Source organism: Sardina pilchardus, chromosome 11 (genome assembly GCF_963854185.1).
Source record: "Sardina pilchardus chromosome 11, fSarPil1.1, whole genome shotgun sequence".
Lineage (NCBI taxonomy): Eukaryota > Metazoa > Chordata > Actinopteri > Clupeiformes > Clupeidae > Sardina > Sardina pilchardus.
The window spans coordinates 16,284,636-16,298,878 of NC_085004.1; the positions used below are offsets into that span (position 1 = coordinate 16,284,636).

General features: G+C 41.9%; 4 protein-coding genes across 5 annotated transcripts in view; all 4 read right to left on the reverse strand.

Annotated features, from left to right (window-relative positions):
* LOC134096277 (UDP-glucuronosyltransferase 2A1-like) overlaps positions 1 to 5,613 on the reverse strand; it is a 12,432-nt gene extending 6,819 nt beyond the window's left edge. Inside the window, exon 1 of the mRNA XM_062550056.1 lies at positions 5,555 to 5,613. The gene's annotated coding sequence lies outside the window, so the exon portion shown is untranslated. The remainder of the gene's footprint in view (positions 1 to 5,554) is intronic.
* LOC134096275 (UDP-glucuronosyltransferase 2B13-like) overlaps positions 1 to 5,680 on the reverse strand; it is a 24,568-nt gene extending 18,888 nt beyond the window's left edge. For both annotated transcript variants that reach the window (XR_009940744.1, XM_062550053.1), the window contains exon 1: positions 5,555 to 5,680. The gene's annotated coding sequence lies outside the window, so the exon portion shown is untranslated. The remainder of the gene's footprint in view (positions 1 to 5,554) is intronic.
* On the reverse strand, positions 130 to 3,121 carry LOC134096276 (UDP-glucuronosyltransferase 2B14-like). Its single transcript, XM_062550055.1, has one exon. It carries the CDS (start codon positions 3,083 to 3,085, stop codon positions 1,625 to 1,627), a length of 1,461 nt encoding a protein of 486 aa, XP_062406039.1. The 5' UTR covers positions 3,086 to 3,121; the 3' UTR covers positions 130 to 1,624.
* Positions 5,681 to 7,360: 1,680 nt separating the features above from the next.
* On the reverse strand, positions 7,361 to 13,986 carry LOC134095740 (trans-1,2-dihydrobenzene-1,2-diol dehydrogenase-like). Its single transcript, XM_062549411.1, has 7 exons — positions 13,807 to 13,986; positions 11,424 to 11,535; positions 10,927 to 11,090; positions 10,155 to 10,407; positions 8,946 to 9,070; positions 8,194 to 8,344; positions 7,361 to 7,529 (listed from the first exon to the last, which is right to left on the reverse strand). The coding sequence occupies exons 1-7, from the start codon at positions 13,894 to 13,896 to the stop codon at positions 7,420 to 7,422; spliced, it is 1,005 nt and encodes a 334-aa protein (XP_062405395.1). The 5' UTR covers positions 13,897 to 13,986; the 3' UTR covers positions 7,361 to 7,419.
* Between the last annotated feature and the right edge of the window lie 257 nt (positions 13,987 to 14,243).

Below are 14,243 nucleotides of genomic sequence, written 5' to 3' on the forward strand. Positions count from 1 at the left end.
TCAGGAAACACCTCTAATTTCAAGGTGAGTACTGATGTGAAAGGCAATTCAACTGAAATAAAATGTAGTGATATATGGTATTCTGTGCGATAGCTCTTCAGACAGTTCTTCTTGCATTTATTTTACATTTGGACAGTTTAACCCTTTTTCTATGTCAACTTATGCATTTCTGTATTTCAGATGGACTTGAACATTTAGTTTTGGCTCGCGGCCCTCCATCCTAATTCTTTTTTGGCCCATGACGGGAGAATTTGGCCATCCCTGCTTTACACCCTGGCAAACTAGATCACTTACAACTGATGCCAGTTAAGTATGTGAGGGTTCAGGGCTCAGGGTTTAGGGGAGAGATTGAGATTCAGCCAATATGTTTTTCAGCTTATGCGTGAGAGAGCTAATCACTTCCTTAATGCCACCTTCTACAGGCCGACAGGTGAAAAGACCAGATCCAAGGCAGTGATAATACACATCAAAGTGCAGTTCAGAATGACTCAGCTAAAGACAGTGGTACTTAAAGCGGCATGTTCTTGCTTTTTTATTTTTTACGGGGTATGGTGAGGGTGAGCCAAGTTTCACAAAAGAGAAAAAGAAAGCATGACAGCCACAGTTATATTAATGAGGGATCAATTTCTAGATAACTTTCTTCATTATTTTTTCACTTATTTTTATATTTTGCATTGAAAAAAATAATCAACAGCTCATAATGGTGCAGCCTATAAAAATATAAAAAAAGAGACGATCAGACAGTAAAATGAATGAATTTCCCCCTGGGGATCAATAAAGTATACTGTATCTATCTATTTATCTATATAAAATGACATTTCAGTTAAAGGAGAAATCCAGTGACTTTTCACATAGATCTCATATGATGAGGTCTCACTCATTAGAAGTTTCCACTCTTGTCGTGTTGGTTTTGTGGGTGATTTCCAGTATCTCAGAATAATTCTGGCAGCAGAGGCAATCCCAACCAGAACTGAGTAGGCGCTGAATAGCTCAAATTTGTTGTGTCTGTTTTATTTTCCAAAAAGCCATATAGTTGTGGACTGCCCCTAAGACTTCTAGTATTTTGCGCAAAAATGATTTGACCATAGATCATTCCCATATGAGATGCAAAAAGGTGCCCATCTCTGTTTTTACACTTCTATCAGTTCTATCTTGAATAGCCTACTTGATGTCCAGTTGTACCAATGCAGACACTCATGTTGAATACATTTCTCTCTATGTTCTCTGACATATTTACTTGTTTTCATTATTGAATATGACATTAACATTACATTAACTATTTGTATGATAACCGAATGCCACATTACTCACATCTTGCTTATTTGATGAAGCTCTTTTTTTTTGTCTTAACATTATGATATTCTCATAATATGATAATCATCTCAGAGAAAATCATTTAAATGAAATGGCAATCAAATCCACGATCTGGCTTCCACCCAGAAGCCAAATTCCTTAAAACCACTACACCATCACCCTGTTAAAATGATGGAGCTACGCACCATGTTCTTGGTATGATAACAAGGCAGCTTTTTCTTCTATAAGCATTTGTTTCATGAACACAAACTGTGCAAAAAAGCTAATTAGTAGATATTATCACATAATTACAGCGACATTATATTAAGCATTACTCGCTTTTGACTTTCTTGTTGAATATAACTGAACAGCATTTTTTGATTGCCAGGAACATAATCAACAGTAAGAGCAGCAGAGCCATGATCAGAGTCAATATGACGTCTATGGAGTGGTAGGCGATCCAGGACATCCTGAAGGACTGAGTGCGCAGGTGAGGAGCTCCTCCGTTCCTCATGATGAACTCGATCCAGAAAATGGCGCGGTCCAGAGGCTTCATGGGCTGGTCATGGTGGATCCTGGAGAGCCTCTGCATGTTCTCCCTGTAGGACGGCTCATAGAGCACTTCCTCTAGCGCCTCCACAAACACTGCTCTGTCCAGAGTGGCAATGTCCAGTACCTTAGCAGTTCCTCTCATCACCATCCTGAACAGATTTTCTGGCTGCTCAAACATCAGAGGCAAGCCAACTATCGGGACACCATGGGAGATTGCTTCTTGGACACCATTGGTGCCCCCATGGGCTACAAACACTCGAGTCTTTGGGTGTCCCAGCAGGTCATTTTGGGGCATCCAGTCCACTAGTAAGGTGTTGTTGCCAAGAGTCGAGGGCTTGGGCCCTTTATATCTCCAGATGACCTTTTGGGGAAGCTGAGCAAAAGCAGCAGCAATCTCTTCCGTGAGGTCACTAGGGAGCTCGGCAACCAGAGTTCCAAGGGACATGATGATGACCCCATGCTCCCCTGAGCTATTGACAAACTCTTCCAGGTCAACAGGAAGTGGTCTAGCTGGCTTGCATTGGAAACCACCAATATAGACCACATTGGGCATGGTTGGGCGTGGAAACTCAAAAGTGAAGTCATATCGTACAAGCCATAAATCTGCATTCTGGAGCAATGACACAAAGTCAACATCCGGTCCAAAGAAGCGATTGGAGAACTCTGAGAATTCTGCAGCTATCTGTTTGTGGTACAGCTTACTCCACATACATATAATCCAGTTCCATACTCTTTGGGAGAATGACATGCGGTCAGGAAACCCAGAGCCAAGTACAGAGACATAAGATGGAGGAGAAGGGGCAATGAGAGTGTGAGCGTCCCCAAAAAGAGTCCCCCTGACGTTGAGCACCAATGGGAGCTTTAGATGGTAGGCCATGAACACTCCACTAGCTGTTACAGGGTCACTCAGAACTAAGTCATACTTGGCTTCTTGGAGTGACTGCATCAGGGCCTCATCAGCAAACATTGCAGACATCATTGTGCATATATCCTTATTCATTTTTGAAAATACTTCTATTAGCTCTCTCGATTGTTCCATGTCCCTGTCCGGCTTGCCTTCCATACGAATATTCATTTGTTTCTGTATGAAGGAGTCGGTGATCTCCTCGACAATCTCACTGGAGGAGATAGTGATGGCCTTGTAATGGGGAGACTCCTCTTTAATGTACCAGCTATTTGAGTCTCGCACTACAGTAATGCTGTGACCTCGGGAGTGCAGCTCCTCAATGATGATGTTCATGTTCACCCAGTGGCTGCCATCTACTGGGAACACCAGCACATTTTTCACATAGATCGTTGTTTCTCGAGGTCCATGCCCCCAGAGTGTAGCACTGTAGCTGCACTTTGGACACTACAGGCAGAAGAAGGGTTCAGAGAAACCATCAGTTTCTGTCAGCATGCATGTGATCATAACCAGGAGCAGGATGCAGGTGATAATGGACAATGACCGCCACCCACTACACAACACGCTCCATAAACAGAGGAGCGTGTTCAGTGGCACACTTCTGTCACTGTCATGCTCATGTCCTTCAGGAAGTCCTTTAGTCTGGCAGCCATAGGGTCAGACCTGGTTTTGTTGGTTGAAGTTTTTTTTTTTTGGCAGAATCTTGTAGGGGTAGCTCTTCAAGATTTCGGAGGGTGCCCAGTGATATTCCTTGGGTAATTCCGTATATTAACCCTTTTCTATTTAATATAAATACTGAATATAAGGGGAACCCTACAGGTGAATAGGGTAAAACAATTAACCAGCAGATATCACTGTGAACCTTCCCCAGTTGATTGTTGAGGGGCAGCCGTGGTGTACTGGTTAGCACATCGGGCTTGTAACCGGAGGGTTGCCGGTTCGATCCCCGACCAGTCCACCACGGCTGAAGTGCCCTTGAGCAAGGCACCTAACCCCTCACTGCTCCCCGAGCGCCGCTGGTTGGGCAGGCAGCTCACTGCTCTGGGTTGTGTAATTCACCTCACTGTGTGTTCACTGTGTGCTGTGTGTTCACTAATTCGGTTAAATTGGGTTAAATGCAGAGAACTGAATTTCCCTCACGGGATCAAAAAAATATATATTCTATTCTATTCTTTTATTCTGTTTATATTAATATGCAATACAATTCCAATAATCACCAGACAATACATTACCAGAACAATAAATTAAATTGAACACAATGAGTCAATGAGTTTTACTTTGACTGTTTTTAATTACAATAGTTGCTCTAGACTGATCTGTGTGTATTAATAGGCCCTAGGGCTTTAATGCATGTCCATGGATCAATACTTGACAAGTGACAAGTTTATGCTCTGAGTATAGACTACTACTGTGATAAAGAAAAAAATGAATATACTAGAACAGTACTACATAGACACTGTTGAAATCAGCTAAAAGATAGCGGTGTAGACTACCAGTAGTCAGGTACATACTGTAGCTGTGCAGTAAGTAAGCCTTCCTCCCAATACCTTAAGAGACGTTAGAAATGCTAGCACCTGTGGATGAGTTTCCTCTCCCACTCAGTATTTCTGATTTACTGAATAACTAAAAGAGATATCCATAATTCTCTAAGGGCTTTTGTAAGTTAATGTAAGTAATTCACCTGTAGTGCCTATTCAATACATTGAACAAGAAAGGCTTAAAGCTACACATTGTGTAATTTCTTGAGTTGATTCTTAGCAAAAATCTATTTCTTACTTCCGCCAACAAATCGTAGTATTCTCGTGAATGTAGAATCTGCCATTTAGAATACAGGCAGGAGAGTCACTCAGCGGCAGCCGATTTTCGGCCTCCATCTTAATACATTAACCAAGGAGGGACATACCTGTAATTCTAGCTCTGCCTTTCACGTTTGTTGGTTAGTTACTGAAAGATGTGTGCTTTTCTTGAGCTTTTCTTGTTTGTTAAGCAATTCTATTATGTTTGCATTCTTTTGTTTTCATAGTCTAGTCATAGTTAATATTTAATAATAAGTTATTGCACTGTTCAACCCCTGCACTGTTCACCTTTGCACTACCACCATTGCACACACCCTACAATAGCACTATATCATGGTCGAAGCATCACATGGTCAGTCCATACCAGACCTTTCTAATCACTTTTTTTACACTCTTTACATTTTTACATTTCTGTGAGTGATTTGTATGTATGTGAGATGTATGTGTATTTGTTGTGCTATGGTTGTATAAGCTACTGGATGCCTAACATTAAAATCAAGTATCTATCTATCTACTGGATGCCTAACATTAAAATCAAGTATCTATCTATCTATCTATCTATTCTAATCTAAACTGAGGCTTTAGTGTTGCAGGAGCCACTAACTGTGCCGTGTTGAGTAAATGAACTGTCGTAAAAAATCCTAATCACAAGGCAACCCAGGCAGGAGTGAAAAGGGTGCCATCTTACTGTAAATCACGATCAGAGATGAAAGGGTCGACTGGGGACATATTACCATCAACAAAATTCCAACAGCAAATCCAAAGTTTTATGGGGCGAGACCCAAAAATCGTAGATTCAATAGCAGTGTTTCCAGGCACAACCATTACATACAGACACACAGTATGACAAAACCCATGCCTGTCATGCAGTTGTTTCAGCAGACAACTCAAGCAAAATACCACCACAATAATGCATTCAATTTAGGGGTAGTCTTAACATTTCTACCACTGGACAGTCTCAGAAATACACAGAGAGAAGGAAAATTACAAATACCGAATGCTAACGTACCTGCTTAGAGGATCGAGGGAGAGCAGAATGCCTTTTGAGCTCTCGCAATCAGGGTAAACATGTCCAAAGATCAAGCGCAGCTGCAGTTGAAGTACAAAATTACCTGTATCTGTAGGAAGACAATTCCAAAGTGGGGGCGTTTGGCCAAATCAGTGCTGTGCAGATCTGGCTAAACGTAAAGCATGATTGTGTTGAAAGGTTCAGCCACATGCATGATTGAACGCATCCACTGATTTGGCAATATTGGACCAGGAAGCTATGGAATAAGCCAAGATTAGCCTTTAGCGAGGTTGATGGAATATCCCCTAGGACTCTTCAGTTGTTTAATTATGATTTGTCATTTTGATTGTACTGACTGTTTCATAGGTATAAATATTTGCTTTTGAGTCATAAACTAAGCATTTTGAGCAAGATATGCGCTTTTGCAGGTTATCTGCGGTGCAGTTTGCGCTAATTGTTTTGAGAAATGTACAAAGCAGAAAAAACTGTAATTGCCGAAAAGAAGCCTGCTCACAGGCCTTTCTTTCTCCTACAGAAAAACATACAGAAACCTGCTTCTCATGTAAATTCTTCTAGTCACAATAAAGTAAAAAGACACAATAAAGTAAAAAAGGTATTTCCATTCAGGTCCACAATGGGGTGGGGTTACCCCTTTGAAATAGTTACTTCTTTTGTCTTACAGCCTGAAATCAAAACCCATTTAAAAAAATATATTTTTCCAGTTTTATTTACCTGAACAACATCAAAATAACAACAGTTCTGAAAATTAATTTAAAAAAAAAAGAAAAACTAGAATAAAAGGGTTGGAAAAGTCATCATACCCCTGATTTAATACTTTGTAGAGCTTCCTTTTGCTTTCATTACAGCGATCAATCTGTTTGTGTTTGGATATTGGCTTTGCACACCTTTGCCCAATCTTCCTTGCAGAATTGTTCAAATTCAGTAAAATTCTGTGGGGAATGGTGATGGATTGTAGAAATCTAAATGCCCCTAGCGGCAGCAAATCTAATTTGGCTGCCGGGGCAGTCTAGGCACGATCCATAGAGCTAGGGAGCTGAGAAATGGAAGAATGACCGGACCAATCACAGTGTGTATAGAGTCGGTGGGCGGGCTTAACATTATGGTGACTGACATGCGACCAGAAGATGCGACGGTAAGGCATCCTGCTATTTGAAAACAAGAAGATGATTCGTTTAGCGTTATCCTAGTGGAGAGGGGGGGTTACTCATCCTGCTACTTGAAAACATCGAGATGATTCGTTTAGCGTTATCCTATTGCGGAGAGGGAATTTGAAAGACAACTGTTTATCCCACCCCTCCGATTGAGCCCTGCCTACGGTGAGTTCCCAGACCCTAAATCTTGATGTGGGTCTGGCTGGTCAGGCTAGATGGATTACTCTCTTCAAGTCAATCCACAGATTTTCTATAGGATTTAAGTCAGGGCTCTGACTTGGCCACTCAAGGACATTCACCTTCCTTACATTAACCTAATTGGAGTATTCAGTGTTGCAGCATTTAAAAATCTTTGTTTCTGTTACAGTAATGAATGGGGCCAGCTCATGCGTGTTGAGTAAGATGATAAAACATGAGCAGTCGACTAGTTTAATGGCATTCTAAAGCTCATAACACTAATACATGAGAAATTATCAGCATACTACTTGTCACAACAGGTGAGAGAGCAAAAAGATGTCATTTCTTTGTAGATGATATTTATTGACTGGACTATGAACAGATACATAGATAGATAGATGGATACTTTATTGATCCCCAAGGGGAAATTCAAGTGTGTGTGTGTGTGTGTGTGTGTGTGTGTGTGTGAGCACGTGTGTGTGTGTGTGTGAGCGCGTGTTAGGGTCAAGGTCAAGGTCACTGGCGGTCCTGGACGTAAGTGACCCCGACCTGTCGTCTCGCCTCGTCCATGATTTCCATCAAGAGGGCGGAGTCTGCATGTGACATGCGCGGACTCTCCTTCATCCCTGCAGAAGAGGAGAGCAGCAGACCACAGGTCAGTCTTGAACTGGTCTTCATTATTCCAACACTTCTGTCATACTATCTCTAAAGAAACACACTACATCCAGCAAAAACGTAATAGGTTTTAGTGCTATGGTATTCAAGCAGTCCAAAATCCATCAAGGAATGAGAGTGACTAGTGCCATAACAAGATCCAACTGATATAAAAATCTTTGAAATGTATACAATACTTATATTATTATTATTTTAGGTATGAAATAAGTGTGATTGGGGAATTCAGCTGTGTAACATGTCACCTCAACAAATACACTTCAACACATTTCCATAGCCTTACATCACCACAAGACACACAGATCCCCCTTTTAAAGAAAACTGCATTACAGGCTTTCCAGAGGCTTTGCATTTCATGGAAAGAAAATACCCTGAATTTTCAGACATGAATGAAAATATTAATCTAGGGTTCCACGTGACCATGCTATATGCACCTAGAAGGTATGTAATAAACGTAAAATAAACATATCAGGAAGTGAATTTGCCTCAAAGTCACGGCCAGTCTACAAACTCAGCAGGTTTAAACCAAAACCCCAGCAGTGACTCACGCCATTTAAAGCAGGTTATCGTTATTGATGTAAAAACGTGCACTGTGCTGTAGTCGGGGCGTAGCCGTACCTTTAAGTAGACACTGCCGCACCTCCTCGGCCTCGTAGCGCATGCCCGTGCCGTTGGTGTAGTTAACGGGCAGGTACGGCTCTGGCAAGGGATACTTTGTCTCCTTCCCATTGACCACCAGCGACGTGGGACACCAAAGGTTCCCAGGAACCTGCACTCCAATGGCAGGTCAAACATCAGGAATGTGTTGTTCCAATTGACATCGACTCATTGTATTGATGATTGATGATGACTCAATTTCAACCAAAACCATATATTATTATACAGATTACTGTCAGGGGTGTAGTGGGCGTTGGATGCGGGGGAAAGACATCCCCCCACTTCTTGAACCATTGTTTTGACCATTTTAATAGGCATTTCCTAATATAATAAATGCTGTTACCAGCAATAACAAGTGCGTGCATCATGCAAACGTCGCCTCTTTGTTATAAAATGCATAACAAAAATGGCCGTAATGCTGTCGCACACCACTATGCCTAAAGGCAACTAGGAAAGGAATAGAAAACTTTTCAACTCGCTGTCCCTTTAAATCAACAAGAATTGCTCTATACATATATCTATGCATAATAAATCATAATTCATCCATACAAATGTCCAAATAAGATGCTTCATTCTCATCATTTCCCCTATAATAATAATACTAATAATAATACGTCTTTTTTTTACAGTGTTTTTCTACTGAGCTGCTTTATCTCCCCCATCTCCATTGTGGGTGTGGAGTGTGTTGTGCGCTGTCTGCGGGACTAGCTCACCCTGATGCTGCCTTTGGTGCCAGAGATAACCGCGTCGTTGGGGAGCTCCACTATGAGGCTGAAGCGGCACACGGCCATCCTGCCCCTCGAGAACTTCAGGGTCACCACCATGGCCTCGTCCACCCCTGCAGAACGTGCACACACACACACACACACACACACACACACACACACACACACACACACACACACACACACACACACACACACACACACACACACACACACACACAGAGAGAGCCCTAATTGAAATGCTGGGCAAAGTTCAATGTCAGTCTATGGGCTACACACTCTTGTGCATGAACTCATACGCATCATGTTGCGTGAGAAAACTTTCAGCTAGTCCACCACTGTTTGTGCTAAGGGTCTTTTTATGGTATTAAATTTGCCAACAGAGTTTGCAGAGTTATTAAACAAGTTTTAGTTCTACTTTATAATTTGCACTTTGCTCAGCATTAAAATTAGGGTCCACTCTAGCTTCAACTTCCATCTAGAAGTGGTGACAAACTACTGTAGCCTAGAAATCTAGACGCACCCTAGCGGCAAAAAATATATTTTGCCTAGCGGAATGGTCTAGTGTCACATTTAAAACTTGTCTTCTCTCAAGTTAGAAAGTGCAATAAGACCAACTGAAAATGAAACCTGACTTTTTTTCTAGGCTGATTTGACATGGAACTACACTCTCATCTGGTGTAATAATCAAGGCAACTTGCAAACTACTGGCACTACTACTGCTTGTTGTCTATGGAGACTATTTTCAGATGCTGCGTACGATATCACTGCGCCGATGGTACGTTTGCAAGTTGCCTTGATTATTACGCTATATGAGAGTGTAGTTCCATGTCAAATCAGCCTAGAAAAACGGCAGGTTTCATTTTCAGTTGGTCTTATTGCACTTTCTAACTTGAGAGGAGACACGTTTTAAATGGGAAAATTACCAGAAATCTTAGTCACTTTTAAACATGAAGCTAGCAGGCGAGAAGCTAATGGTGTAAATGTAATGTACATTTTTCTCTGTGCTCCTAATTTTTTTAATTTAGGAACACCTGTGCTCCTAGTGAAAAAGCTAAGCGTACAGCCCTGTCTCAAAAGGAAAATGCTCATACTTTCAAGACATACAGCACTGTAGCACCGTAAATCACACAACTTGACTTCCGTGAAATCATTGGTACAGCTGAAAGCCAAAACCAGCCAAAAAGAACCATTTACCTGTGTCTAGACAGACCCCAGTGGCCTGAACAGACTCAGGCTTCTCCCCATTGAACACCATGAGCGCAAACTGCACGGGGTAGACACCAATGTCCAGCAGGGCTCCACCACCCAATTCCTTTTGCACAGATCGGGGGTTGTTTGCAAGGGGTGTCCCGAATTCTGCCCGCACCATCTTCACCTCACCCAAATCACCCTGTGCCAGCAGTCTGCTGATCTCCAGGGAGGCGGGGAAATATCGGGTCCACACAGCCTGTGGGGTGTAGAACACAGAGGTAGTGAAGAAAATCATGACTTGATTAGCCTAGGTGTTCCCATGCTGCTTTGCGTGCAATTTCATTCACGCTGCTAAGGCAGTCTGGAAACTACCGCCCTAAATTTTGCCTGAGATAGGGGACCAATCACAGAACAGGGGGAGAGCAAGACTGATGAGCTATGCACAGACGCATTGGACAGACATCCGTGGCGCCAAATGAACGGATCGGGCATTTTTTCAAATACGAGAAAATGAACGTTTGTTGCCAGACCACGTCTCATTTGAGAAGTGGTAGGCGCTAGTCAGGCTATGACTTGGTAGCATTTCCCCAGATTATTTGTTTTGCCACAGGATTCATGAACTATGAGACTACAATAATAATAAAATACCAGTCGGAGTGTCCTTTTTCATATGCAGGATAACACATTTATACAAATACATAAAACACACACACAGTAGGTTATAGCTTTGTATTAAAGGTCATTCTCACTACTGAGACACATCTAAGCAGTTCACCTCCATGAAGAAGACGTTGTTGAGCTTGGCTGCAGTGACCATCTCCTGAACTTCCCTGAGGTTCATGGCCAGAGGCTTCTCACACAAGACATTTTTCTTGGCGTTCATGAAGAGCAGACTCACTTCCCGATGACTGGGGTGTATGGTACCCACATACACCACATCTACGGGACACAGCAGGGAGAAGACCTCTCAGACAGGGGTACCAGGTGAGACTAGAAAGCTATAAAGATACAAACTCTCCAAGAGAAGGACTGCAGGGTTTGAAATCAACTTAACATTAAATGTGTAAAGGTCATATGAGCTTGGAAATTCTTCATTTCAATGCGCTCAGTGGGAATGAAAGTTGCATCCATGCCAAGATAAGGTCTTGGGCATGAGGTGAACTAAATTACTGAGTCTTTATCAGCCTGTATGTTATCAGCCTGTATCAGCCTGTAATAAATGTATCCAGCAAAAGGTGGCAAAGGTGGGAAATCTCTTGCATGAATACTCACCAACTTCTGTGTCCTTGGCCAGGTCTTCATAACTGGCATAGACACGTGGGATGTTGTGTTTCTGTGCAAACTCCTGAGCTCGTGGAAAGCTTCGAGCAGCTATCGCAACCACCTGAGTATGTACTGGTACAAACATGAACTAGGCTACAACTCCACATACCACCATCATAATCATTGCTCAAAGTAGCTTACTACGTGATCTCCTTATCAGGTTCACCTTGACGAGTCAAAGAACCTGTGAATTTCCTTAACTACAGGTAACTTTTCATTGTTGAATCTGTCAATCAGTTCAACCATTTCCCTCTTTGGGCCACTTCCCCCTTGGACCCCATATTTTTTATTTAGCCTATTCAACTTTATAGACTAGTAAAAGCGACATGTAGGCTAGACTATTTTCTATTCCACAACACATTCACTGTAAGAGACATTTTATACGTAATTTAAATAACTTTTTAAAACCGTTTCAGCTTTAAAGGGATATTCCGCCATTTTTGGAAATACGCTCATTTTCCACCTTCCCTCGAGCAAAACAATCGATATTTACCTTGTTCCCGTTCATCCAGCCATTCTGTGAGTCTGGCGATACAACTTTTAGCTTCAGCCTAGCATAGATCATTGAATCGGATTAGACCATTAGCTTCTCGCCTGCTAGCTTCATGTTTAAAAGTGACTAAGATTTCTGGTAATTTTCCCATTTAAAACGTGTCTCCTCTCAAGTTAGAAAGTGCAATAAGACCAACTGAAAATGAAACCTGGCGTTTTTCTAGGCTGATTTGACATGGAACTACACTCTCATCTGGCGTAATAATCAAGGCAACTTGCAGCTACTGGCACTACTACTGCTTGTTGTCTATGGGGACTATTTTCAGATGCTGCGTAAGATATCACTGCGCCTATGGTACGTTTGCAAGTTGCCTTGATTATTACGCCAGATGAGAGTGTAGTTCCATGTCAAATCAGCCTAGAAAAACGGCAGGTTTCATTTTCAGTTGGTCTTATTGCACTTTCTAACTTGAGAGGAGACACGTTTTAAATGGGAAAATTACCAGAAATCTTAGTCACTTTTAAACATGAAGCTAGCAGGCGAGAAGCTAATGGTCTAATCCGATTCAATGATCTATGCTAGGCTGAAGCTAAAAGTTGTATCGCCAGACTCACAGAATGGCTGGATGAACGGGAACAAGGTAAATATCGATTGTTTTGCTCGAGGGGAGGTGGAAAATGAGCGTATTTCCAAAAATGGCGGAATATCCCTTTAAGGCAACAGTGTGGGCCTATCTGCCAGAACAAACAAGGGTAATGTGGCTTATGCAGCCTATTCCCATATCAGCGGCAGCAAAAATCCAAAAGACCAAATCTGGCACCTGGAGCGCAACATCTGACAGAAATGTAAAGAAAGAAACATTTCGCGAACGTTCAGAAATTCTATAGACTGCATGAAACGCAGCGCTCTGCAGTTCGAAAAAGACGAACATGCACTATCAAACAGTTTCTCATAGTTCAACATTAACATTAACATAAGCAGCAGTTTGACATACGACTTGATGCTTCATTCGAAAGTTTGACAAAGGTGAGGATGATTAGGCATATTATGGAAGCACGTTTGTTTAATAGGCTATTTATCGGTCTCTAGGCTATATCCTATCTCCTCACAGCTGTAATTATGTAATTTCCCTTTGAAGACCAATAAAGTATACTGTATCTATCTATCTATCTATCTATCTTGCCATCTATCGACTATGGTTCTTCAAAGGCGCCATGCCTAATCCCATAAACATAACCATCTATAAAACACCATCTGCCATTGTTTTCAATTTGACCGACGTCACGCTCTGTCCTTCGACGTCGTAATTACATCAATATAAATTTATGAACCGTTTTAAAATGCTAGTGTGCTCATATCGCTCAAGAGTGGCAGTTCACAAACACACATCTGACACAAGCACATCAAAAAGTTTGATGCAGTTTTTGTCCAATGTGACAAAACTCAAAAGGTAAACAATAAGTCGACTTGTTCTTCAATAGGCCTAGGCTACATTAATTTGTGTTGGTTTAAAAATGTCATAGGCCTAATCTGCTGCTTATCATATAATGTTTGCTTATCAAAATGTCTGGCCCAGCTCAATGTCTTGGTTTGAAAATCTGTACCCTTCCAACTTCATGTTTAATTGTAGGCTATAGCCTTGCCAAGCTCAACCCCAAGTCACTTTTGATTTGTTATCAGCAATAAATCACGACAGTTTGTCAGACTGTTGTGACGATCATCTGTAGCTTCAATAATGTCAACCTCAAAAGTTAGGCTACATTTTACATGTCTGCTTTGACTAAACGCACCTGCCGGTTGCACCAACTGGCCTTTACTATGTATGGTGGTCCACTGTACCTGGTGGTCTTCTGGAGGGAGTGACTTGAGAGCGATGGCGAAATCATGGCTGATCCTCCCCGCAGAACAAATCCCCCACCTAGTTGCCATTTCCAGTCACTGGCTGTTGCAAGAAGTCAAGAGCGTTATCCTTGATGGAATGTTTTCTTGATAGTCGGGTGCTAGACTAGGCAATATGCACCTTCCCACCTACGACAGCTGTCACTGAGTCGACAAATCATATTCAAGGGCGGGGACTTGCCATACTTTCTAATGTAACCTAAATGTAAAATGTAAATCAGGCTTCTCAGCCGTTCTGCATCTTACCACACGAGGGAGCCCGTCTGGAAATGGGAGGATAAATTAGGGAAGCCTGGATCGAGAAAAACAGCAGGGGGAATATTACACCTCACTGGCGGACGCTTCCATATTTAAAGTGCCATTTATTAATTTAGGAT